At 39.6% G+C, this 27,983-nt stretch overlaps 2 protein-coding genes across 2 annotated transcripts; one reads left to right on the forward strand and one right to left on the reverse strand.

Moving 5' to 3' along the window:
- The first annotated feature begins 1,225 nt into the window (after positions 1–1,225).
- Positions 1,226–9,267, forward strand: LOC121894744 (cellular retinoic acid-binding protein 1). The gene is made up of 4 exons (XM_042407574.1): positions 1,226–1,379; positions 2,599–2,777; positions 3,434–3,547; positions 7,228–9,267. Exons 1-4 carry the CDS (start codon positions 1,310–1,312, stop codon positions 7,276–7,278), a joined length of 414 nt encoding a protein of 137 aa, XP_042263508.1. The 5' UTR covers positions 1,226–1,309; the 3' UTR covers positions 7,279–9,267.
- On the reverse strand, positions 9,039–27,883 carry LOC121894738 (paired amphipathic helix protein Sin3a-like). The gene is made up of 21 exons (XM_042407562.1): positions 27,562–27,883; positions 23,409–23,625; positions 22,468–22,647; positions 22,108–22,214; positions 21,590–21,917; positions 21,085–21,336; positions 20,771–20,923; positions 20,267–20,422; positions 19,794–19,880; positions 19,516–19,634; positions 19,036–19,261; positions 18,527–18,643; positions 18,085–18,323; positions 17,813–17,996; positions 16,943–17,525; positions 16,624–16,793; positions 15,985–16,158; positions 15,782–15,874; positions 15,025–15,119; positions 12,379–12,586; positions 9,039–10,016 (listed from the first exon to the last, which is right to left on the reverse strand). Exons 2-21 carry the CDS (start codon positions 23,601–23,603, stop codon positions 9,798–9,800), a joined length of 3,885 nt encoding a protein of 1,294 aa, XP_042263496.1. The 5' UTR covers positions 23,604–23,625; positions 27,562–27,883; the 3' UTR covers positions 9,039–9,797.
- Between the last annotated feature and the right edge of the window lie 100 nt (positions 27,884–27,983).

Raw genomic sequence — 27,983 nt, forward strand, 5'->3', positions numbered from 1 at the left:
TAAAAAGCAGTAAAGTATAAAAAGGTATTACAAAAGGAGCTGTCGTTATCATCATCTTCAATATTAGTGATGTGATCTCACTGGGATTTAGAGGAAACTGATGGTAACACTTTGTCTCTAAGTATCAAAAAACCTTGCAGTGGTGTTGACAGCTAAATGGAGACTGCACTACGAAACCTCTATTATAAGCTTTTGACTCCTTTTAAATTAGTCGTCTTTACCATTTTTCTTCTGGCTGATATTACAATGTTCTGTTATCTAAGGTTAAATCATACAAAAACTTCTCTCAGGATTGTTTTGATGCAAATTTGATCCCATTTAAAAGTGCAGATTCGCCCCAAATTACAAAAAAAGACAAACAAACAAATATTTTCTCACTTTTCTCTGGTGGTATCTATCCATGCAGATAGTTTTGTTTTACTTGTCAGGTTTTGAGATATCAGAGATCTGCGCCCTGATACAATGGAGGTAAAAAATGAGTAAATGTAAAAATTACATAAAAAAACAGCTTCTCTTTACAGAAACTGTGTTGATGTTAACAGACCTTGTTTTCATACAGGCACTGTTTCTTCAGCAGAAAGAAGTTGCAATGAAAGCTGTTCACAGTGAGATCTGTGGATCAACCGCAACAGGGACGTCGTTTCTGAAGAGAGATGTTACTGTTGGATTGAAACTCCATTCAACTCCATTGTTTTTGGGTGGCAGCAGAAAAATCTCAGATATCTCAAAATCTGGGAAAATAGAAGTAAAACTGTCTTCATGATGAGATATATACTGGAGATAAGTGAGAAAAGATGTTTTGTGGTAATTTAGGTGAACCCACCCTTTTTATATTTGGCTAAACTAGAAGGGTTGATACATTAAACAAAACTAAAAAAAGGAGTTCAAAAGGGTTTTGTTGTACAATTCTCTATTCAGCTGTGATCCACTGAGATTTTTCTGGAGAAAAGATTTTGAGATCACATAATTATATAAATGCACCATTAATTTCCACTGATAAGCTGACTGATACTGCAGATGAGACACTCCAGCTGAACCATAATTTAGGACGGTCATTAAAAGAATTCTCTAATGACAATAAACCATTAAGTGTGTGTGTGTGTGTGTGTGTGGGAGAGGAGGCAGAGGTGGGGGGGGGGGGGGGGGGGGGTTCGGTCTGCTGCATGGGATCATTACACACAGGGAGGAGAGAAGGAGGGAGCACAGGGAAGGACGGAGGGAGAGAAAGAGCCTGAAGAAAAAGGGAGCGCAGGAGACAGACGACGAGAGGCGACGGCTGACACACAATCAACACCCAGCAACAAAAAAAATGCCCAATTTCGCAGGAAACTGGAAAATGAAAAGCAGCGAGAATTTCGACGAGCTGCTCAAAGCCCTGGGTGAGAACATTTCACTCTTTTTCTCCTTTCAAGGTTTGAATGTGTTTTAGTGAGAGAAGGTTTTTACTAAAATGATCCAGTGACTGCAGATTGAAATGAACAAGCCTGTCAGAGTTCTATTTTCTGCGCTGTGGAAGATCATGACTGCTTTATACTGGCATTAGACTGCAGTCAGGGGTTATATTTAAACACATGAGGAGTTGACTGATGTTTAGTTGAATAGTTTATTGATTTTCAAATGTAAGGAAAATACAAAAATTACACTTGAAGTGGAAAATTGGAGACTGTACAGTGATTGTAAGCAATTTAGACAGTAGCTAAAGAAATAAAATCATTTCATTCACTTAAACTACCACTAAAAGATGATATTCATCACAATTTCTCTAATAACACCTCCATAACTACACAGGTCTTTGCTGCAGAGCTTTTTTTTTCTCATGTGGATGTAGACTATAGTTGGAGGAGACAAATTAAAGTCTTCTCTTGTTCCAAAGTGGAGTAAATCTGGTTTCAATTGCAGGACGAGACGACAAACTCGTCTTGTTACACATGCACTGATGCTGCGTCTCGGTGATGGACTATGAGGAGGACGGATGGCAAACAGACCGAAGTGTTCGCTTATCTAATTGTTTGTACTGTAACTGTGTGACAGAGAGGGTTAAGAGCTTTTCCACTCATTCTACAGGACAGAATATATCATGATTTACACCAGAGATAAACAAAGCAAAGGGCGCCAACATTCCCCTCTCTCATCACCTTGTCACTGCATCCCCTCCATATTTGCAACATCTGCTGATAACAATCTCAGCTGCAGCTGCAGGAGGATTCTGATTTTCATTTCACCAATGGCTCTTTACTGTAAATAGCTCCTCCTGACAAATAAAAAGCCAATTGTTTTCAATGTGGCATGACTCTGCCTGAGATAGATACCTTTTTCTCTTTCTTGCATTCCTTCATCACTGAAACAGCAACTCAGATTTTTTTTTTTGGCGCCAGAGGCAGACAAGCAAAAATGTGAGGTGACACAACTCAATGTCAGATGATAAAATACAGAGAAAGTAGGTGGCATTTAGTGGGAATTCTTGTCTGGGGCACCACTAAAAAACCCGCAGGGGCTTGTTGTTTAGCACATCAGGTCATTGCGAGTTTTATCATTGACACACTCATCAGCCCTACTTTACTTAAATTCACACAGGCTCACAGTTAGGTTTGTTCTCAGGTGTAAATGCCATGCTGAGGAAGGTCGCAGTGGCGGCTGCGTCCAAGCCCCACGTGGAGATAAAGCAGAACGGCGAGAACTTCTACATCAAGACGTCCACCACAGTCCGCACCACGGAGGTCAACTTCGTCGTTGGTGAGGAGTTTAATGAGGAGACGGTGGACGGCAGAAAGTGCAAGGTAACGTAATTAACCTGTGATACAATCCATGAATGTGCACAAGACTAATTCTTTATTTGGATCCCCATGAGCTGCCACTAAGTCAGCAGCTACTCTTCCCCCAGTCCAACAAAAACATAACACATTATGAGGCATATAACATGTAACAAGTCTCAATAAAAAGAGTAAGAGTCAAATACTCATCTGTCTGTGTGTGTGTCACATTTAAAAATAAGAAAAAAATGGACATTATGAGAAGGATTATATGAATTTGGTAGCTTTTTGCATTAAAAACAAGTCTTAGATGTTGGAAATTTGCACCAGCACCTGAACACATCACCGAGAAAGACATTAGAAAAGCAGTCCAAACTTTCAGCCGTGCTACCATGCATATATCATATCATATTAATCATACTGCTTTGGCTGTCTCCAAACAAGACTCAACATCCTGCTATTTTATTCTCACACTACTGAAACTAAGGAAGTCCATTGGCTACCAGGAAAAAGGTAAAAATGCATTGAAAAATCAAATGTTTTGAAAATCAGCAGGCAGTAGTAAATTTGGTAACATGGCAGGATCTTCCATGTATATATCACTCTCTGCTGACGTCCTGTTATCCAGGTGAAACTGAGGGCATATTTGTAGGAGATCTCATTGAGGTGCTGCTTTTCCACAGAGCCTGGCCACTTGGGAGACGGAAAACAAGATTTACTGCACACAGACTCTACTGAACGGGAACGGCCCGAAAACCTTCTGGAGCAGAGAACTCAGAGGGGATGAACTCATACTGGTGGGTTGTTTTAAGTTTACCGTAATTAGAAATATGGTGACAGAAACCAAAGCGAGCACTAAATTCAGAGCATGGATTCTGGAGTCACATGTACCTCCTCGGAGGCTCATCTTCCCTTTGTAGATTCATAACGTAACGGACTGGTTCTGTGTTTTCTTTTATTAAATTGTGACTCCCAAATGCTCTCATCCCATCAGTCTGATGCAATGACTCCCATTTGCATTTAAAAAAAAAAAAAAAAAAAAAGTCTCAGCAGATCTATGAACAGATGTTTGGATGTTTTGCGACGTGGGATGAGGTGTCAAATCCTGAGGTCACTATGTTGAACCACATGGGCCATTTTCTGTGTCTGCCAATATGAAAAACATGGGTGGGCTGAAGGGACGGTCCTCAAATTCGTGTCAAAAATACAGTTGTTCTGGCAGTACAGTGTGTCTTTAAAGGAATAGTTTGACATTTTTGGAAATACATAGAAAATTACGACCACTCTCATGTCTGTGGTTTCAATCTTCTCATCAACTCTCAGCTTATTTCCCAAAACTATTCCTATTAAGAGAGTTTCTCTGTAATAATGATGATGATGAGCCTTTCCACTGCAGAAGCAGAAACCAAAACTAGACAGATGGTCTAAAGAGGCCATAACTGGGTGGTGACACTGTTTAACGATCTGGTGGATATTTTTTTTCCAAAATACTACATGACTCCAAGGAAATGTTCTCTCATGGCCACTGGGAGTTGCCATCCATTTCACAAATTTCCTTCTTTTGCCATTTGAGGGTGTGTATAAACATGCCTGTAACTGTACGTAAGGACATTGTCATAGTGAGCTGTCCCCCCCCCCCTTTTTTTTGGGGGGGGGCTTTTATTTTCCACATAAAATAAAGAAATCCATAAAAATATTAAGGGAATTCTTCATAAAGGTCTTGTACTCAAATGTAAACAAGAAATAGCACACAGCTGAGGGGAGTTTTGTTTTTCTTGGGTCATTTCACGGTGGTCTGATTTTTGCTATTGGCTGCACGATGCACCTTAATTAAAAGAAAAATGACGCGAAAGGCCAAAAAGAAGTGAATTATTTGCCAATTCTCATCTGAATACAGTTATAGCTTGCAGCAACACCTTTTCAGAGGGTCCACAGGGAAACTTCTTCTGGGTTTCAAAGGGCTAAATTAACATTTCGCTGCCATACGTTTGTTGTTAGACGCTACATTCCACTTCATGATCTTGCATCCATCAGAAACACTGCCGTCTCCATTTCCTGGCAATTCAAGATCACCGGGACAATACAGTGTTTCTGTAAACATCTGGGCCTGCTTGGATTTATTGGCCAGATGGACAACAAAGAGTCCAGTTTGGATGTGATGGAGATCTCCTCTTTACCGACTGTGACTAACCTCTGAAGAGAGGCAATCAGGAAAACATTTGAGAGGGGCTGTAATTTGGATCGGATGCAGGTTTTCAAACTGGAAAGAAACCTTTGAACAGGAGGAAAATCTGTTTTTTATTCAAGATAAGGGTGTGTACGTCTGTCCATGTGGAGTGATGGGCTGTAACCTGATAGGCATGTGGGGTTGAATCATTGGAAAAAAAACCTGCTTTTTTCAAAGATATAATCGAGTTTTACCGGCAAGGAGGGAGAGGTCTGATAAATTCCCTGCTGTTCTGTAATTTCAACATAATTGCCTCCTTGAAGCAAAGACGTTCAACTCTGAGGTGATGAAGATACTGTGAAATAGTCTCTTCATCCTAAAACCTTATAGTAACACCTTTACTTTTACTGTAGGTTTCTCATCTGTGGTTTTCAGTGAAATGTTCTGACAACTGTTGGATGCCCGTACCAAATTCCATGGCAATCCATCCATGTTCCACTTAGGATGAGTTGAAATAACTTTGGCGAACCTGATCGTCTAGCGCCATCATCGGGTCAAATTTTAAATTCGTCCAATACTTTTTATTTTCCTACATACTTGCAAAGCTGCTGGCATAGCTGTAGACTCTTAGTCTTCTTCAACTGTGAACATACTGTATAACACTGAAAATCTACTTAAATGATCACAGGTGGAGGTATATAGTAATTCTGGGAAGAGTCAGCAACTGTTTATGTCTGTCAAGTCTTTAAATTGAAAGTCTTTCAAGTCTCTGATCATTATAATTAGAAATTTCGACATGTTTATATCATTCAGACCATGTTGTTACAGGATTATAACAGCTCATAAGTTGAGAATTACATGTTTCCACTTTCAAGTCTCAAGACAGAAGACAAGACGTCTTTTAGAGGCTGGTCTCAAGTAGGTCACATCTCATCACGGTCAAGTCTTAAGTCTTAGTCTGACTCTTATGTCCACAGCTATGTTCAAAGCTTCAAGACAAGCCAAAACATAATCAAATGGTCAAATTGAATTCCTACAAATTTAAAATGACATGTGGAAAGTACCTGTTTGATATTCTGAACAAAGAGTGCTACAAGCTAACATGTCCCATTGTCCACTAACACCGGCCTCGTTCTCCTTTCTACTCATAGAGGAATATGATCAATCCTTCAGTATAAACAGAAAAAAAAATTAGCATAAACTTGAATAAAAGGCCGCCAGTAGATGAGGGAAATTAGAGCTCTCAGGGGAAGATGGATGGATGCAAGGCTTAATGAAGACAACATGTGGTGGCTTACAGCACTCACAGTGATCGAAGATGGGTGGACTACAATGACCATTTGGAGAGTCTACAGTGAAAAGGATAAGTGGGAGGAGGATAAATGCTTGAGAGAGAGAAAAAACTACTCTTACTGTGAGGAACCTCATGTACATCCTTTACATTTGAAGCCAGTAGATATTGATTTTAAAGATTAATTCAGTCCTCAAAATGGCTAGCTTATGATTGGACTGGAGCCAGGAGAAATTGTGTGGCTGTGATAGCGTCGGGGGGTCTCTTGGTCCAAATTTGTTGTGTTCTCCTGTGGGCTCTAATTGGCCTCATTGATCACACTGTTGAAAAATGCCAATGGACCCTGGCGTTAGCTCCAGTTAATGTCTCCCTCGGCATCGGGCCACGTGCCAGATGGAGTCATCTCAGCTCCATTTTTCACAGCCCGGGCCTGTTTCCTGTTCCGCCACGCTGCACGGCTTGAGATAATGATGATGTGTGGCGCTGCAGTTGGCCATAATGCTATGCCTGTGGGACTCCCATAAATCTTAGGAACTGGACACACCCCTGATCCGAGGGCCTTCTATGTTTCTTTCCCATTTTCATATCAGTTTCTGTCACGTCCGTTTCTCTTTCAGGCAGCTGCCATATTCCTCACTGAGTAGTGTCAAATTAAAATCACAATATTAGTTTGTTTTTCATGAATTAAAAGGTGGAAATATAGCAGAGCAGCAGCAAATATCAGGACTTTAACTTTGTCTTAGAAGAAATATGGAGAGTGCATTAGAGACATTTGTACTTAACAGTTAAATGAACACATCTTTTGCCTTTGCTTCGTTTGATTAGGAAGCCTTTGTCCGTTTCAGAAAGAGCCACGAGAGGCAATGAGCTACGATTGCAGTGAAAAGAATCATTCATGAATAACAAGAAACCTCTAATGAGGCGTGGCAACAGAACAGGCTACGAGCTAATGCTGATGAAATGGTAATCAGATACTTTCTTTTTTTTTTTTTTTCTTCTCCCTCTCAATCTCGTTTCAGACCTTCGGAGCCGATGATGTGGTGTGCACAAGGATCTACGTACGAGCATAGCAGAAGAAGTCGTCCATGTGTTTCCAAACTGAAATGAGTTGCCCTCATTTATACGGCTGTTACAAACATATCAACATATCTAAAACTACTGCTTTAGAAACTCTTTGTTTTGCATCTTCATAACTCACAATTCAGAGCTGGATATAACCATTCTGTTCTTTTTTGTATATAATTTTTTCTAGCATTGGAAATTAAACAATCAAAGTATGATTTCTTCTTGTTATATTGTTCAACTCGTGCTCCAAATCTGGGGACGTTATAGAAGACAAGACAAAAGCTGCATAAAATAATACACCTTTGCTCGTCATTACGGATGGGCTTATTTTGTTAAAAAAGTGTCCAGAATCATACAAACACAATGTCAGAAATGAAAGAGGAAATGGTTTCTGTCTATTCAAAGGATAGTTTAATGCCAAACACCATACTAACACTCATGTACAACATCATAAAAGTCAAGAGAAGAGACACATTAAAACAAGGTACAAACGATGTCTTTATGTACAATCAGCTCCCCGGGACTTCCTGTCGTATTCCATATTAAACATAGTAAATACAAAAATAAAAACCCAAGTAATAAACTGTTCCAAGATTGTCTGTAGCTGGTTATGTAATTGACTGTTGCCTTAAATGTTCCTGGAAAATGTTAAAATATTTGTCAGGCAGCTTCTTTTGGAGTGTTGCCAATCTGCACATCCGAACCAAACTTTTGGTGTGTTTGCTCGCATTATGATCCATTCATGAAAATGTAAAAGTGATGTGACTGCTTACCTAAAAGTTGCATGTTAAGAAAAGTCTGTGTCTTATATATATATATATATATATATATATATGTATTGTTTGACACACTTGACAGCTTTTAGTGTGATAGATATTCTCAAATCAGAAACCAATAAAAGCCTTTTTGGTCTCGTCTGACCACCCAACATTACCTACAATATCTACAAAGCTAATTCTATCTTTAAATAAACAAACTGCAGAGGGGAAAGGCAATAAAAAATCCTTTGTTTACATCCCTCTTTTAAGGGAATTTAACATTCACATTTGTATTTCAGCAAGAAATACAAACATAGCTTTGATTAACTGCAATTGAAAGGAATTATTGCTCGCTTGTTGTCTTGATCCTAAAACTGTACACAAGTCACACAAGTCTGACATTCACGTATAGACCCACTATACATCTGTCAGTGTTTGTCATCAACACTGGGCATAAAAAATAAACACAAATTAAATGTACAGTTTTTTTTTTATAGGTGATACGCTGTGAGACCACCAGATCTGTCGAACAGATTCTAACCATTTGGTTAAGTTAACATACAAAGAAAGAATTCAAAGTACTGTTAGGACTTCAGTACTTTCAAAAACGGACATTTACTGTTACTTTCAAAAAAGCATAAATTGCTGCTTGGCTACATTCAATCATGTTAACACCACGAGTGATACCAATGCCAAAGACTGAAGGTTGAAAAGCGCAGAGAGGGTAGACGGTTTCTGCCTCGAAACATGAAATGGACAATTTTTTCTACTAAATTGAGACTTAAGGGGAAAGCACGTTCAACAGACCACAAACAAAAAAAGGTCTCTAATTAACACCCTTTGGTAATAAACAGTTAAAATTTTGCATTTTCTTAATAAATGTCTCTGCAACCTCTAGCTAAATATTGATACTATGTGTGTTAATGTATGCTACACATCGATGACATCTGATTTTTTAAAAAAAAATCTAGATATAAACAACATATTTACACAAATTGTTTGGGCAGTCATAACTTACTGTACTTGATACACTCTGCTGACATTGTACTGATGCCAAGCAGCTTCCCAGCAGTTGCCAGAGATGTTGAATATACAGTGCATTATTGCACCTTTACCATCAAAAAAAAGAAAACATTCACAGGCTATACAATTTTACAGCTGGAAGCCAGATTAAGCTCCAAGTCAGAGTATGCACATTTTCACAGAGGTAAAAGGTCCAAGTTGTTGCTACCTAAAGAAAAAAAAACTGAGGTTGTTTGTTTTTATTTCCTGTGGTCCTCCAAAAACAGCTAATTAATTGTTAAGTATGTTTTACGAAATGTTTAACCGGGTGTTTTGTTCAAATTGTGAGTTATTCCAGAGAGGAAATGCAGCAAGGAGTGCTTTTTTTGTTTCATTAACTAATATAAAAATCTGCATTTAATATTTTTTTGGACTTACTAAAAAAAAGTGGGGGTTTTTTCTCCAATCTAGTGACAGCAATACCTGCAAAACTACTATTTCACAGGCATTGCAGACTTTGCAGTGTAAGCTTAAAAGTTAGCACAAAGTTCCTGAAACGGTTCCGCCCGCATATGTAAAAAAAAAAGGGGAAAAAACTTGGAATCCAATGTGAACCCTGGACTGATAACCACACAACATTTGGCAACTGAATCCAGTAACGGCAGGTTTTGAAAGATCCGCATGAAGCTGCTGTATATTTAAAGTCATTACTGGCAGTCTGTCGTGTGATGACGATCACAGCCACAGTTCATCCTTCAGAGAAACTACAGTGTTCTGTACTTCACCCGGTACTTGTTAATGTTGAGATAATGGAGGACCTCGGGGTTGGAGGAGGTGGTACAAGGCACCAGGCCTTCTTGTCCGTCTCCCATCAGCCACTTGCGGTTGTCGGCAGCCATGTCGCTCGTCACGTGCTCCTTGGCCCAGGAGTCCAGCCAGGTCTGAAAGCGTCTGTGCAGGCGTGTGTTGACCCGCTGTTGGGACTGGAAGAGACATCAATGGGAAAAATGCAGTTCAGCTACTATGATACCAACATAAAAACACTAAGACAGTCGCAGAAACATGTCATCACCTTCATCCAGATATAGCGGTACAACGTCAAAACAAAATCAATCCACTGGGCTGTAGAGAGCTGCAGACTATCCATCCTATTTTCAGGTCTGATGACATAAAGGAAATTCGCAGCATTTATCTTGTGGCAATGTCACTCCTCTAGTCAATGAGGACATAACTGACGCTATCGTTTCTGAAGGCGGCAAAAGTGAGATGTCATTTTAATGTGACGGCATCTCAGATCATCTGCATTCACTAGGGGGCATCGTATCGCCACACGATGAACGCCGAAGGGTTCCTGTCATCACCTTCTGACTAAAAAAGTCACTTAATAGGTTTAAGTATGGACTGTTATAAAGTTTTTCAAGTTTGTTAAAACACATATGAAATACTTTTAATTAAAAATATTTTGAGAATGATAAAAAGTGAAAAAACAAACGACCCACTATTAAGAGTTATAATAATAATAATAATAATAATAATAATAATAATAATAATAATAAAAAAGAATAGTTATTGATAGAACTACCAAAATTTAAAAAATCCAACTTGCTAATACATGAAAAGACTATCACTAAAAATTGATTTGATTGATTGACCTCTATGATCATGAGCTTGGAGCAAGAAAGAAAATCTGCAAACTGCAAATATCTCTGCCAATCAAACTGATAATGTATAAATATGTGAAACAACATTTTTTTTTTCTCTCGTGTACAACAGGTGAACATTTCTGAACTTGCCTTAACTGTACTGTGGTATATACCTCATTAAAACTTATAATATCTTGATTTTTCCCCCTAAAATTTACCTGAAAATTCATTAATACATCTTTTCCACATCAAATCACATCACACGACTGTACTGCACACTGTATACTCTCCTCGTCCAACCAGTCTGTGCCCCCACACATCATTAGAGCTACGATGGCTGCACCTTATTTGGCTGTAAACAGGAATTGTCGGGATGGTATATGTATCTTTCTGTTGGTTAAAGAACGCTTGGCTGCACACTAGGAGTTTATCAACACAGACCCACCACTGGGTACTTCATAGTTCTTAGATGTTAACCTCTAACAGTGTGATCAGACAGAACACAAAGCAAATCTTCGCCTTGCATCATTCGCACGTATTTGATCACTGGACCATTTGTGTTTATTCGCCCCAAACAGCCAAAATACCAACTGTGCATTAACTGTAAACTAGATAGCAACAAGCACACTGACCATGTGTGTGTGTGTGTGTGTGTTTGTGTTCAGTTCAGCATCTGGCTGAACTCAAAACTCACCAGAGACTCAGTTTGTTTCTGTCTCTCTCCTTTTCCCTCTGGTCTATTCTATGAAACACATTCATAAAGCTCTGGGATTTGCACAACTTTTTCACTCAAGATGAAACATTTTCAACTCACACAGACACGTATTTGCACTGCTCAGACGAATTTACTTCTAGTTGCATCATTGCATCGACTTTGTGTGTAATCGCGCCACCTCTTAAATTCGCTTCGAGCTCTGTCTGAACACACAGTAGCGATGTGACTGGACACATGGCCGTTAGTGTGTTCACTCATTACGTTGTTGTTCTGGTGCTTTTTAAATCTACACAATGGTGACAAATTTAAATATGTTTGATTATTAGGGCCTGAGCCCTAAAGGGGCGAAGACCCTGTTGTTTTTCGTGTGTTTGTTTCTTTCTTATTATTCTTTCTTTATTATTACGCCACTTCAACCCTAAACAAAAGATGCTCAAAACTCATCAAATTTGGCACACACATCAGGTCTGGTGAAAAATGTGATAAAATGTAAAAATTATCCCCCAAAGTGCCAACATGTGCTCTATAGCGCCACCTATGTATCTAATATGGCTGCCACAGCCCGTAGGAATGTCGTAGAGAGATCGAACCAAAACTCAATTATTCATCTCATCAAGACCTACAAATCATACACTGACACCCCTGACCTAAATCCAACAGGAAGTCCGCAATATGCTCATCAAAGTACGACTTTCCGCCAATTTTCGACCCCCAAGAAACGCTATCTCATCCTAAGGCGTTAATGGTATCGGCTTCAAACTTGAATACATGACTTATCACACTGTGCTGAACAAAATTTGTTAAAAACTTTGTAATAACTGGAACAGTTTAGATATTATAAGCCCATAAGGGTGCGAAGGCCCGTTCAACGCTGCTTGCAGCTTTAATTTTTAAATGTATTTCCCCCCCCGTACCAGTGATGAATTAACAATTAATGATAATTAGAAGCAGACAAACTCTACAGCTGATTATTTGTTCTGTGCTTACCTGATGAGCCCGCGTGAGCGCTGTGTGCCTGTACATGTAGTCTTCTGATTTACAGACGTACACCATCTTGTAGGAGTTGAGCTTGAACATGCACTCCATCTTTAGTTCGCTCTTGCCGTCCTGCGACTTGTCGGAGGTGCCCTTGGTCATTCTCTCCTGTTGCAGTTGTTCCCATCCTCTCTGACACTTCCTTATCCTTCTCAAATTCCTGAAAGCCAGAAGAGATTGACAGACATGAATAACACTGGCTGACCTGAAAGAAACAAACAAATAAATTAAAAAAATCCTGCTCTTTATTCCACACATCAAAAGAGTGCATCACGTTTACAGGGAAAGTTCGCACAAATTTCTAAAAAAAAAAATATCTGTCAACTGTTTTATTTTCATTTAAGAGACAATTTTATATTTTGACAATATGCACTGTGCGATTTTACAGCCTAAAAAAAAGGATGTAGTCAGCCATCATACACACACAATCTTAACAAGCTGATTTGAGAGCTGTCTAGTCAAATTTGAGAGGACTGTCCCTTTAAACAAGAATTTTTTTAAACCCATGCATTGCAAACTCACCGAGTAACAGAATTAGATAGGGAGTCAAATCATTCGTGGGGAATGTGGATCTATAAGAGCAGCAGAGGCAGCAGTCGTAATATTTCTTTACAGTGCACTTCCGTTGAACAGCCACATAGTTGAAATCTAAATATGTTTGGCAAACAAATACTTCTTTTAATTGGAAATTGATCCCGATTTTGTGCAGGTAATATTAATTAAAAAAAAAAAAATTAAAAAAAAAAAAAGCAAATATTCACCCCACCTGAATGAAAGTTTTAAATGTGTACTTACCACAGAGGGTACAGGTGAGCGAGGACTGAAACCATGAAGCATATTTTTGCATTCAGGGCTCCACTTAAAAGACATGACAGTGAGGCCAATTTCAGGGTAAAACTGTTAGAAACAAACACTACAAAAAAAAAAAAAAAAAAAAATTGCTGCCTGATCGGATACCAATCCAAAATATGAGCTGAGGATACTTTGATGTGCACATACTTTCACCAACAATGTACAGAGTGTTATGATCATGAGATGAAGACCCAACACAACTGGAAAAAGAAACCGCTAGATTTTTAACTGCCACTGAAGGTTTTTTTTTTTTTTTTGTGTGAAGAAGGGCCAAGTCTTTTGACCTCCTGTGCTGCTGACCTCTCATAGATTTGATGGGAAAAAAGGACAAGATGTGGGTGAGCCCAATGATAAATCATAGTCAGGTACCAGATTTATGCAATGGGTTAAATAAGAGAAAACTAAGAGTAAGATTGTTCTGCATTTTTTTTTTGTTGAAAAAAGCCTTTTGAAATGTTTATGGTAATGGACAGCCATCTCAAAAATAAAACAAAATAAAACAAAAAAAAGCATTGAAAATCAAAGACAGACAGGCTTTTTATATATATATATGTATATATAATAATACACACAACACTCATCTGGAGCTTTAAGACAGAGTGGACACAACCACGCCTCCATGCACAGCTCTGAGGTGTCAGGAAAGAAATACACCAACATATGAACATACAATTTAGACGATCATTTTTATTTACAAACCCTACTCCTCTGTACAAGTTTTGCAGATAATGTGCTTGACCAGAGTTTTTTTTTTTTTAAAAAGCTTGAGCACAAATCTCTCTCAAACCAGTGGAAAAAAAAACCTCACCCACAACAAAAAGTTGCAACGGGAGTGCACTGTTTCCACTGAAAATTATTACAAACATAACACTGAGTAGAACAGACTTAAACAAAATGGACATTTGAACATTTACAGTTGCAAACAGTGATTAAGTCACATACAGGACCTTTGATTTGAATACAATCACAAACAAAGGGCATGATAAGGTAGAAAAGAAAAACCATGACTTCACTGTTTCTTTCTTAACAAAGTCACTCAGGTCCTAAACAAGAGCTTTAGTCTCTCAAACTCAGGTCAAAGACATCGTAGAAAAATGAAATAAAATGACAAAAAGGTGGAACCCATTTGTTTTACTTTCAGTTTGCGTATTCAAAAAGACTTTTTGTTATTACGTTACACAATGAAAATCATCATTTAAATTCAATACAATGTGAATAATCAAACCAAATGATTCCTTATAGGTGTCTGCTAAGCTGGAAATTCAAAACCACGATCAAGCCAAAACCATTTTTAAAAACCTTACTATGAATAAATAAAATTCCCCATTAAAAAGGAACTGAATCAATGAATAAATAAATTCCATTTTTAAAAGAATGGCCATGTAAAGTGCAATCTTCTACGTGAGGCAGAGGTCAGAAACTGAAAAAATGTTCATGGCCAATGAGATTCTTTCCAGACAGGGTTTCACTGTTACTGTGGAGTCACTCTTTGTAAATTAACCTTCTCAAACTCTTGCTGTTTGTCCGTGACTATTAAGGCAGAGCTCCTATGCCCAAAATGTTGAGATTAGAGAGAGCTTCCTAAGTCAAGCTTGTAAAAAAGTGCCACTGTTTTATATCTCTGAAAATGAGTTGTTTGGCAGCTGGTCTGGCTTGTCAACAGTGGAGTGGCTGCTCGGCTGACTAGAGGCTCAGGACAGAAGTTTTAAGTGTGCAGACAAGAGGGAGACATGGCTGGGGCCTCACCTGGGGAGGAACACCGGCTTCTGGGCCAAATGCTCACGCAGCTCTGGGGAGGCTGAATCTGAGTTCAGGTATCTGCCCACGTAGTCTGACCACCTCTGTTAGGGGACAGAGCAAAAATAAATAAATATGTTTCACATAGACGTCTCTATTTACATCTTTTTGGACCAGTTACAGGAGGTAACATAATAACCAGAATAACCAGACAAGTGGTTACGGCCTTTCAAATGTGTAATATTTGACCTCTAACCCTGGTGTTAGGCTTTAGTTAACTTACAACACGGTTACTCTATGCTGCTACAATAACACAGGTATCATTCCTCTAAAAGGTGTTCCTAATATTTAGTCCACACCCATTAGTTCACTGTTGATTAGATTGATTGATCAAGATTAAATGATGTGATTCATTGAGTAAAAAAACATGTCACAAAGTTTAAGACACAGAAAAGCAGCAAATCCTCACACTGGAGAAGCTGGAAGTGAGACTTTTTCCTTGATAAAGGACTTAAAATTTAATCAAAGTTATTGGTAGTTAATTTTCTTTTGAATAAGCCTTTGATTAAGTGAGTAATTGTTTCAGTGCTAATACCAATTGATGTCAATTTTTGGTGGACACAGTATTAGAAACACTAAAACATCACCATAAACTCCAACCTCAAAAAAGTCACACTTATTGCAAATCTATTGCCAACACAGATGCAGGTGTGTCTAAGAAATTCTCAGTGTATGAAGTGTACTTGAATACTGATGGGAGTCTTACCTCTGCCTCAGCTGGCTCATCAGAGTTCTCCTCTTCTGTGTCCAGCAGCTCCATGGCCAGACTGACAGAACCTCGGTTCTTCATAAACATCAACTAGACGCACAAGCAACGAGAGACAAGTATTTAACACAGTGTCTACAAACAAAGTGTTCAAAGAAGTGCAGACTGATTAACAAAAAAATATGACTCTGTGCTTGTGGTACCTTGAAGCAGTTCTCATCAGACATAAGCTGCTCTGCTTTGCGCTGGTAGGTGCCCTCTGCTGAGGCCCTGGACGCCTGCGTGGACAGCGTGCCCCCTGTGGCTTTATTGGCACTTTCGCTCAGGTATAAGTCCGTCACACGTGCACACACATCATCAGTGACAAGGTGCTGGAGCTGTGGGAAAAAAAAAAAAGCATTCAGTGTGCAACAGGTGGCTTTGTAGGATCACAGCCTATCAGTGTGATAGAAACACACTCAGTGACTGAAGGGTTAAACGTTCAGTCATCTATCACAGAGTTAAACAATAAACAATAGACGTGTTATTTAGGAAAAACAGGAAATACAGCTCTGCTCCATTAAAGCAGATGACTTTTGGCTGCATGTTAGTTTTTCTTTTTACTCCACCTTACTCATGTCGGAGTCAGATTACATTCTCAAAACAACCAATACAAACTAATACTCATACATGTCTGTTCATGCTCAACGGATTCTTAGTAAGATCCGTTTTTAACAGGAAATAAAAAAATGCCAATCAGTTCAATCTAATTTCTCTGGTATTTTCATGAACTAATGACACTTCCATGGAATATTTGTGCGACGGAAATCAAATCGAATGATAAAATCTTTGTGTACGCTGACCTGCCGGACAATGCTCTGGATGAGTTTGTCCATGGTGAAGGCAGTGTAGGCGTGGATAGTAAACATTTCCCTCAAGGAGTCCTCGTACTGAGCCGGCTCCATGTTTCCATCCAAAAGGTTACGCACCATCTCCAGAAAGACCGAGTAATAGTCTTCTACATCGACATCCACTGCAATGAGAAAAGGGACAGCAAATGTGATTAATTATATGGTGAGATATCATAAAATATGACACCCTGTGGTTTTTTAGTGGGATCAAAACAACTGTCAGTGAGAATTTGAGTATAATTATGTGTCATTTAAAGGTTTTTGCACTTACTAGGCTCCTTCATCTTAAGCTGAATTGCTGGATTTTCATTCTTTTCTCTTTTCAGCCCCAACACTTCTCTTTCCCACTCTTTCTCACGGGCATCCTCCTCAATCTGCTTCTCCGCCTGCCCGTAGATTCGCAGCAAACGAGAGCAGAGGATGTGATGAAGACGAAGGAAGATATACCAGTAGTTGTTCACGAAGAACAGATTATAAGCATCGTCTGTGCCCCGAAGCTTCTGAGCCGCCGTGTTGCTGAAGAGGAGCTTGGACTTTGATGGGCTGTTGCCCGGCAGGCCGTTGTGCTTCTTGGGACCGTCTTGATCCACGTCCATGTCCTCTTCCTCCTCTTCTTCCTCTTCCTCCACATCAGAGAGCTCACCTCGCCGTGCAAAAAGCAGGTCAGGGATGAAGTGGTGGATGATCTGTTTGATCTTGTACTTGTCTTCTTTCTGGATGCCAACTTGTCTTTTGACATGGTGGATGATGAGGGCAGCGGCGTCCTCCAGGATCTGGCTGTCATCGTAGGTCAGGTTCATGTGCGGGCCGCTGGGAGGCGGTGTGGCAGTTTCCTCTGATGCTCGCTCCTGGCGCTATAGGACACAGACAGGAGTTAATTGGGCTCATAGAGGATTTCTCTTTTTAGACAGTCTGTATGAGAGTAAAATGTCTAGACAACAGGAAGTGATGCTCCAGGTCTCATTTACAGCTACAAGATGTCAAAAGCAATTAAAGTATCAAAAGCACTACCAAACACATCGCACTGTGGGAACAAAAAGACTGTTTTGTCTTTTGTTGTTGGAGCTACGCTGTAAATAAATCATGCATTGAGTTATTATGTTTGTCTTGTTTTCAATCTATCCAATTATTGTTTCCTTACCTCATCATACAGCATCTCGATTTCATTGAGCAGGGTCTTTGAGCGAAACACTTTGGTATCATTCTGCTTGAAGTTGATGCCTTGATGGTCGAGTGACTTCAGGTAATATTTCTCATTCTGCTCCCGCCAGATTTTGTTGAAGCCTCTCTGAGCTTCTCTCCACTCCTCCTCCTTTATTTTTAACCTGTAAACAGCAATAAAAAATAGTGATTTACAACCTGAAGTTAAACCCTAAGCAGATGAAAAGCTAAGAAATCACAATTTTAACTCACCTCTTGAGCACTATGGGGACGGACACAGCTGGGTTCTTCTTAAGCCCGTCGATGATGTCGTGGGCCTTGTCCCCATATATCCTCTGGATAGCTTTGCGATGAATGACCTCTGAGGAGCCGCCCAATGTGTTGTCCAGCTTGAAGCGCAGCTGCTCCTCAGCAGACATGCGAGAAAGCCGTCGCTGCACTGTCTCGAGGACTCGTATCGTGGCAAGGTTGGTCTCCAACACGACATCCAGCTAAAGGAGGGCGCCATAACCGTCAAGTTAATGACTGAATCTGTTTTATTTGAGGATTTATTTAAAGCTTGTGCCAATCAACTCTAATTTTCATTATTGCAAATGCTGTCAGCAGGGCTTTTCCCTGGACATCTACTGGAAATCTTGACTCCACACATTCTTACAACCAAAACAAGACCACAAGTTTTACTTTGTTTCCTCACCTCAAAGCGCTCATCCTCACATCTGTAAATGTGCTCCTCATACTGAGTCTTCTTGGAGCTTACAACTGTAGAATCCTCAGACCATGATGGAAACGACACCCATGTGTCATTCAGAACCTACAAAGACACATTTGCTTCATTCAAACCTTTATTTTATTCTCAGGAAGGCATTTAGACTCTCAGTTGTGACTGTGACAAACTGATAGCAGGCACGGAAATCACAAAAATAATGTCAACATATAATCAATGATAAATTTCAGTTGTGTATTGGGAAAATAGTAATCATGAATTTGTTGCAGCTTCTCATTTTAAAAGCTTTGGATGTGATAAATAAGCAATCTGGGAGAAAAAACACTGCTGTGGTATGCTGTGTGTAAAAAGAAAAGCTATTTAACCAAAAATGTACCAATAATGAAAATAACCTGTAGTCTCAGTCCTACTTTGTTTGGTTATTAATCATCATGATAGGAAAAACTTTAAACTTTAAGTAGCAGACTCCAGTGACTCACTTCTCTGCACAGTGGCGTCCTCCCTGTGCACTTAGGCTGCTGGTAGCTTTTTGGCAGTGCTCTGTAGCTGGACCCCAGCCTCTTGCAGGAAGCATAGTCAATCTCCATGGCGATACCCTCCGTTGCACGCTCCTTGGGTAAACTCTCCGCTTGGCTCGACTCACCGTGGCTTGATTCTCGGTAGCCCAGGAAGTTTTTAAACCATGTAAAAAGCTCTGGGAATTTTCTGTGAAGTGTGTCACAATGCATGAATAATGCAGTTAATAGGAAGGTATTTATAACATAAACACTAGTGGTTCAATGATTATGAATCTATGATTTAAGTATTTAGTGTGATGAACTAATGTGACGTTTTTAAATAAAAGCAAAACAAACTATATTTTAGTCTGAAGATATCATTAAGCTACAATACACAGAAGTACAGTTATAGAAGCAATATGTATCTGCTGCTCCAACGGACTGTGTGATGTGTACACTCACCCAAGAAATGGGATGACTAATTGAACCAGCTCAGCACGTGAAATCACTTCCTGGTTGAAGATGTGCAGACACCGCAGAAAGTTGTCATACGCCTCAGAGCTCCTAAGAGCCTTCTTTACCTGTTGTAGAGTTTTCAGTGATGATGACAAAAAAAACAAAAAAAAAACAAGATTAACAAACCATCCCTTGAAACTCATTCTAGTAATTATCATCTTCATCTTATTACAAGACCAGAACAATAAATAACAATAGTGATATTGGTTTTTAACAGTACTGACCTTCTCAAAGAACATAGTTTCAGTGCTGGTGCTGTGTTTGCTGACTTCAGTCATGCCATGGTCCTTCATCCCTATTTTGGGTTTCTTCTGCAAGGGTGAAGATGATTTAAAAGGTTTAATTGTTGTTTCATTTTTTTTAAAAAGGAGGATGTTTAAGTAGAAGAAAATATCATACTGATGCTGATTTAAATGTACATGTGCACCATGTCAAGCAATACATTTTAGAAAGAATGACTTACTTTTAGAAATAATTAATTGTACGCACAAATTCAAAAGTCTAAATGACTAATTACATTTTGCACTTCAGAAACAAATTGCCATTGCAGTACACTGACACTGCGACTGGTGCTAATTATCTTATCAATATACACTATAATTTCTGCCTTTTATTAGGTCTATATCATGACAGAAAGACATAAACAGTACAATCAGTTAAATATATGCAGACAGTCAACATGTTAAACGGTGTGTACCTTGACAGGTGGCGTGACTCCAACTCCCACAGGTCTCCTGATCGGCAGGCCGTTCTGGCTCAGTCTTTGTTTGTTGTTTAGTAAAGGTCTCTTTACTGTGCCGCCGTGATCGTTACGCACTGACTCTGCCCTGTCTGGCGCAGTCTTGCTCAACAGCTGGGAAGAGATTTACACACCATTATCTCACCAAACAGATGTCATAAACTCAACAGGATGCATCAAGGAAAAATTGTGTAAATAGTGTCAACTACCTATTAAAAAGAGTTGAGGCACTTGAATAAATGAAGAGAGCAAATGAGTCACATGTTTAGGACAGGTCTAAAAAATATTTTTTTCTTTCCTCCATTCCTTTACTTTTGGCAGTGCCAGTGTTTCATCTGTATTTAACTGTACTATAAAGATGGAATATTTAAACGGAAAGACTTCCAGACTTTCGCACTCCATAACCAAGCACAATCACAAAAATAACCTCATTAGTTTCATAAAGTATTAACAGAGACTCACCACTGAGCTGTTTGCATCAGGGAGGAACTGTCCAAACTCTGAGAGCAGGTCTTCCTGGTTCTTGAAGAGCCTCGCCACCTGAGTGTAGACCTCCTGCTCAGTCAGCGCTGGGGTGTAGTTGCCTCCTGCCTCTTTAGCATTTCGTTGTTCCTTCTGGAAAATTTGTAATTTAAAAAGAGGTAGTAGTTGGGTCAACTCTGGGGGTATCACACTTTGTTTTTTTTTTGGTGGCAACACATAAAGTCATTTGGGTACCAACAGCGCTGTATATACTACGAAGCATAAATATGTTTTATTGTTGTGCACCTCCTTACCTGGTATGTGTGCAGGATTTCCAGGAAGGCTTTGTAGATGTCTGGCTGGTCCTGGAAGCGGTTCTTGATCTTGTTGACGTAGTTTATAGCGTGATTGAACTCCACAGGCTGGTTGTTCTGGAGAGGTGGCCCACCGGACGGTGTGCTGCTCACAGGAGTGTGGGATTGGACTGAAGGCGAGCGCGGTGAGGCGTAGGATGGGATGGATGGGTTGGGCTGGCTGGTGGGGGTGTGGGCTGGAGACTGCATCGGCTTATGAAATTAACAGAGAAGTGTATAAACACTTAACACACACAAAGACTCAATTTGGTGTGCAAAAACGACAAGTTATTAATATCAAATCTAAAAATATTTAGATAACAAGGACCTGCACAGATATAAATACTTGATTAAGAAATTTAGTAAGATGTCAGCATATGAAACTGGACCAATAAGACTCTCAATATGTGATGTTCTAGTCTACTACACTCAATTCAGTGAACCAATATAGAAGCCCATACTCTACCTTGTTGGTTTTGTTTGCTGCAGGCTGGGCGGGGATGGGTGGGGTGGTAGTGGTAGTGGTGGTGGTGTGCGGGCCAGCCTGTGGCAGACTCTGGTGCTGGTGTTGGCTCGCAGGTTGGCTGGATGCTCCACTTACAGGGATGTTCTGAACAGAGATACCATGAGGGGTAATGTAGTGAATCTGACCTGGCGTGGTCACATTGACCAGATCGTTGGTTTGAACCTCAATCTTATATCCGGGTGGCAAGAAAGTGTTGAAACCCATGATGAGGTCTGGATGGCCCTTGAAGAGTTGGGACACACGGCTGATAACTCCAGGAGTGTCTATGCTGTAGTGACAAGAGGAAATTATGGTAATTTAGCATCTAAAATCTTCATCTAAAAGCATCATTGTGCTACTTTTCAAAGCAGATAATGGATATTCTGTTTATTTAATATGTGAAAACTTAAAACATAGAAAAGCTGTTTATGGATTTCCTCTGCTTGTTGAAAAGAAATGGCAGTAAAACTGGGACTGACCTCTGTGACTTGAACTCTTTCATAATATCAAGGAAATCATTATAAACTTGTGGCTGATTCCCAAACTGCAGCTTCACTTGATCCAGATAGGACAGGGCATCTTCAACCTACGAAGTAAAAGTGTAAAAATTCACTGAATCCCCCTCAAGGAAGCAGATATACTGTAACCACTAAATGCAGCATCAACATGAACTTAGAAACAGAAAAACTGAAATATATTCGGCTAAACATGTAGAAACCTGTAACAAGTTAAATAAATATTCCAAAGTTATTGGTTTCATCAACATACTTGGCCTAGATTGGCTGATTTACTTTGGTGCACATATTTTAAAGACTGTCTATATGTTCATGTGGATGTACCTTCAGTCGCTGAAACTGCTGCTGTCCCTGGGCTGAAGTCAAGGGTGCAGGTGGATGAACGTGTCCCTGGACCACTGCAGGGCCCTGGGACTGAACTGCTATGCTGTGTGCATGGGGCCCAACATGAGGTGCAGTACTGTTATGTCCATGACCTCCTGTGCTCTGAGGCATTGTAGGCACCTTTTGAGGAAGAAATATACTTGCATTTTAAGATCTATAAACACTTAATTACTCTTTTCTTTACAATATTTAAATAAATAATCAAATAGAGATACTGAAATGAACTACAAGGTTTTTAAAAGGATTTGTTTGGTGATTTTCTATATTTTTCCTTTTGTCAATAAATCTCATGTGCAGAGCCAAAACCAACAATGAACGGATCAGATGTTTACAGCCTTGCTAGCTTGTTGTGCTACATAACACAACCTCTTGACTTTGTACTGAAGTTATTTGAGAAATGTATGATGTAGTACAAAGTCAAAAGGTTGTATTATGTAGCACAACAAGCTAACGAAGCTGTAAACAGAACCGTGTTCCCGTGCATGCTTAGTGGTGTCAAACTAGGAACATCACTCCAGAGGGTTACTATCTTATCGATGTCTTTACCCTTTGGAGCTCTTTCTAAACAAGCTACCATCGCCAGGTAGAAGGGAACATGTCATCCAGTGCAGTGTGGACAATAACGGAGGTCTATGGCACAGAGGAATACCATATATCAGACTTTGGATACACACACAATACTTTTAAGTAGGATGTCGGTTTGGCTCTGCACATGTGATTTCTTGACAACAAGAAAAATATAGAAAAATTGCCAAACCCTTTAAAGGTTTTGACTCTATATGGCTTTATCCATTTATCCACCCAACGGCAATTTACCGATAGTGGTGTCTGGTAAATGTTAATCTAAGACCCTGTTCAAGCACCAACTGCTTGCACCATACCTGGTAGCCCTGGGGGAGAGAATACTGGATGCCGGTGGAGGGCTGCATGTTGTCTGCGGCTGCCTCTATCACAGTAGGGGCCGGGGCGAGGGCCCGGTGCTGGAAGCTCTCTGCAATACCCTGAACTGGGGGGCGACGTGATTGCTGTTGCTGGGATGCAAATATTGGTTCCTGGTCCTCCACACGCCTCTTCATTGTATACACATACTCAAAGGGGCTACAATGGACAAAGACAGATGGACAGTTAACAGCTTGTTGGGTTTTACCGAGTCTGTGAACTTTAACAAATAGTGTCAAGCATTCCTCAAGAATGTGCAGACTATTCATATTTGTATGTAGTATATGTAGTAAAAAAAGGGACACAGGGCAGCCAGAAATACTTTTAGAAATCATCAAGAGATCAACATTTTAAAATAAAGTACTCCGGTTAAGTATTTTTTAAAGTGAGGGATCTTTACTTTGACAGAGGAGAGGAGGAAACAGCTGTCATCACAACAAGTGAAAGTACAGTATCTTGTCAAACACTGATGTAATACGTAGGTCTGCTAAAGTTAAAAAAAAAAGTTTTTTAAACATTCTCAACACTGAAGGAGAAAGGCAGAGTTACGCCATGCTCAAATATAAAGTTTTTTACCTTTACCTCATTTCGTTATTTAAAAAGTTCTAGATCTTCAGTTCTTTACCACGTTTGGCTGAATTAACAACATGGATAAAATAACTTTTTCGGCCATTGTTTTGTATCCTTAGACATTTCTATTGATCCCTGTATCACAGTGACACCTGAACAAACTTTCCTTACTGACAAGCCATTTCACTGTTGTTTGAGACTTAACAGCAGCCCTCTCTAGTTTGTCTCTGATGTTATAACTGCAATTTAAACAGTATTGCGATTAAAATCTAGAAAATACATAAGAAATGAATCAGCTGAATGAGGTGTTTCTGTGTAACAGTCAAATGCAACAATGCCACAAGCATTGTAGCATATGTACTTCAATGCAAAAAAAAAAATCCCCTTTTCTGCAATGTAATGCTTTGCCATAACACTTCCTCAGTGCAGCTCAACGGTAACAATTTAAGGTCTGAACTGCTGGCGTTTGACACTGTTTTAAGAGAAATAACACTGAAGTGAAAATTCTCTCACTGTGTTGGGTCCAGTCTACGTACATAATAATACTAACAGTCTCGGTCTGTAAACCATGCCATTGTTTCAAATTCAACCTTAACTTACATGTGGCAAGTCATACTGAACAAACAAGAGAGCCCTCTTTTATGCACCGAGTTTACAAAACTGACAAAACCACAAACATGCCATAAAAAGAAAAGCAAAAAAAAAAGAAAAGGAAAAAAAAGTCAGAGTGAAACAAAGAGAATAACTGACTGTTTCAAATGAAATGGCTATGGGAAAGTATTATGCAAAATGCTTCACCATGACAGTCTCTATATGGGCTTCCTGTCATTCTACAGCAGGATGTCTATGGCAGCAAGTTAGGGACCGTCCTTCAAGTGATACACACGTGTGAAAGAACTGAAAAATGCATTGCAGCTTCATGAGAGGACTAAGACTCCCTTCACTCAATAAAAACATAAAAGTAAGCATTTTATAAATTAAAGATAATTTACGTTTAATTGAGTTTGAGTAATTTGCGTTTAATTCACAGAACTTTAACCAGATGCCAAATATTAATTTAATAAAACACTATTCTAGCAATTATAATAATGACTTTTTCAGCATTATAGTGCTTCAATGGAAATTTTACAGACATCACCAATACATCTCTGCCGCCATTAGTTATTTAGATGGTGTATTTGGGATCCTAAATGTGCCTTTCTCTATTATTTGTTCCCATCAAAGACTTTGAGTCCAGATATGAAAGCTACACTTTTAGGTTTACAAATCAGGGAAACTTCAACCGGATAGGTCAACTTTGAGATATTGGTATTCTGGGTTTGTAAGTGGAACTTTACTGAATCTTAAGTGTATAAATCTGTTACCAAAAATACCCTGAAATTATAATGTATGTGCAGAACATTTGTTTTAAGTGTTGGTGACTTCTTGACATACATCTGGTAATTTACAGTGTATGGATATTGTGATGGCAACTTCATTTTTTATGTATGCATGCAATTTTATTATTTTACAAAACACTGAGATGACAATGTTATCAACAAATCATAACTACCATATAATATCCTGCTCTTATTCATGAGGGGCAACAGCAGAGTAAAGAGTGATAAGATCCACTAAAAGCAAAGTGGCTGAGTGATATATCAATATGCATTTTTAGAGAAAATAACACTTGATGTGATGCTATGCAAAGGCCAATTTGATGATTACATAAGAACACTTCAAATAACAAAGATGTAAACACTTTTTAAAGTGTTGGTGACTTGTTGAAATACATCTGGCAATTTACCGTCTCTGGATTTGGTGACACCAATGTATTTATTTATTTATTTATGTAGTTTCTTAAGTATGTAAACAATTTCCTTATTTAACACAACACTGAGATAACAATGTTATCAACAAATCATGATTACAATGTAATATCCGGCTATTATTCATAGGGGGCAACAGGAAAATAAAGAGCGATATGATCCACTATCAGCAAAATTGCTTTTCTTTTTAAAGAAAATAACACCTGATGTGACGATATAAAAATCCAATTTGACAATTACATAAGAATACTTAAAATAAAGAAAAGGGAAAAAATAACTTTTTCCACATACCACAGTATTTTCAGCCTAAGCAAGTTTGCAATGCCTGTCCCTGCATGGGCTTTTAAAATACATATAACTCAGTAAAACAGTAAAAATACATATGAAACTGCACAATGCTCAACAATACATTTACACACATTTAAGTTTATGTATGAGGCTCTCAGCACGATCAGTACATTTTTTTCGGCGGAAAAAAAACAGTAAGTTATTGACGCTCCCTAAGCAAACGTCATTGCATTTGTCCAGCGGGGAGAAGACATTGTGCCTCGCTGCCCTGCACCACCAATTTCGGAAAACACGGTGGCTTGAGTCGCTGAGATCGTGTTTGTCGCATATCCAGCTTCAAATATTTTTTGACGAAACGCGAAACAAATACGGCAGAGAGTCATAGACAGCGAAATTGGTCGACTAACGCTTTCAAAAAAAGCTAGAATATTGGTTATACTTCGCAGCCATGTAGGCGCTGTCTCTCTCTCTTTCGCTGTAGCTCTGCCTCATCCCCTCCCCCTCTCTGCCAAACACCGAGCTTAACGCCATCCGTTTCTCGGTGAGCTTGCCTGATGGCTGACGTTGGCTTTCGTCCTGGCCCAAAGTTATGTGGCAAGCAAGCTAACCTTTTGCTATCTGCAGACTGAGCTGTTAATGGTACTATTTGTCAGAAAGTGATGGTGTCGGGTCGTCGCTGGCCGTCCTCGACAGACGGGACCCTGCTTACTGAAACATGTTGGCTAACTAACGTTACCCTTGCTTGTTAGTTAGGTGGAAGATGTCGAAAAGACACAACAATGCCTCATCGCAGCTGACAACGCGACAACACAGTGTGATGTTTAGTTTGTAGCATGTGTGTTAACGTTACAGCACCGCAGTTAAATGAAGTTAGACGGTCAATAATTATTTCTGACTTATGCAGCAAGCTGATTAGGTCAGTTAGCCGACGAGCTAACGCTAGCTTCCACATAACGTCGCGTTAACATCAAGTTATGCGAGAAGTTCCGACAGAGAAAAAAATACAGTTGTCACACAAACGACTTCACTGCCATTAACGTTAGTCTCATAACAACCCAGACCCACGCAGTAAACATTAAACACAACAAGAAAACGCATCTTGTCAGGTCAGTCTGCTTTTAGCGTTAGCCTGTCAGCTAAATCATGGTCGCCGCTGTTAGCTTGCTAGCCTCACTCAAACTAGCTTGTCTTAACTTATTGACGCCACAAGCTCATGCAGCCTCTACTCAAATCTCTCCTGTTAATCAGCCAGAAGACGAAAATATTAAGTCGTAACGGAAATGCGGCCAGTGTTAGCTAGCTCACTACTTGTGTCTGTTCGGCAAGGTTATGTAGCAGCTAAGTGAAATGCTACGTTAGCACAACAACCAACCCCCCATCAGTAACGTTACAGGCTATCTTCGGCGCTAACTAGCTGGTTTAAACTCACCTCGCAGGACTGCCACCAGCGTAACGGGGCCCAACCAGGAGAAACCGCTACTCTTGCATTCACCTGTGGCAAGATGTGAGGTTTTGTGAGCTGGTCTCAAGTGGAAAAATGTCAAAAATGAAATTGTCCGTAGCGGCTGCGTCGCTAACAACAGTGTATGTATGAAGCGGTGTTCCTTGAACATAGAGGCGTGTCTTTCCTGAAGGCGGGCTGGTCTCCTCCCAGTCCGAACTGGGATTGGTCAGCTTCAGAAAATGAAAACAAATACAGTAAAGGCAAAGAGCCAGTATCTCTCGGTATCTCTTCTTTAAAGGCGTCTGGTTTAGTTTATTGTCACTCTAAGTGCAGGTTTGTATCTGCACTCCATCTGCAACACTGGCGTCCACGTTGCTGCTTTACTGCTACGTTACAGGTGGATGATT

The sequence above is a fragment of the Thunnus maccoyii genome, chromosome 1 (assembly GCF_910596095.1).
Source record: "Thunnus maccoyii chromosome 1, fThuMac1.1, whole genome shotgun sequence".
NCBI classification, from domain to species: Eukaryota; Metazoa; Chordata; class Actinopteri; order Scombriformes; family Scombridae; genus Thunnus; species Thunnus maccoyii.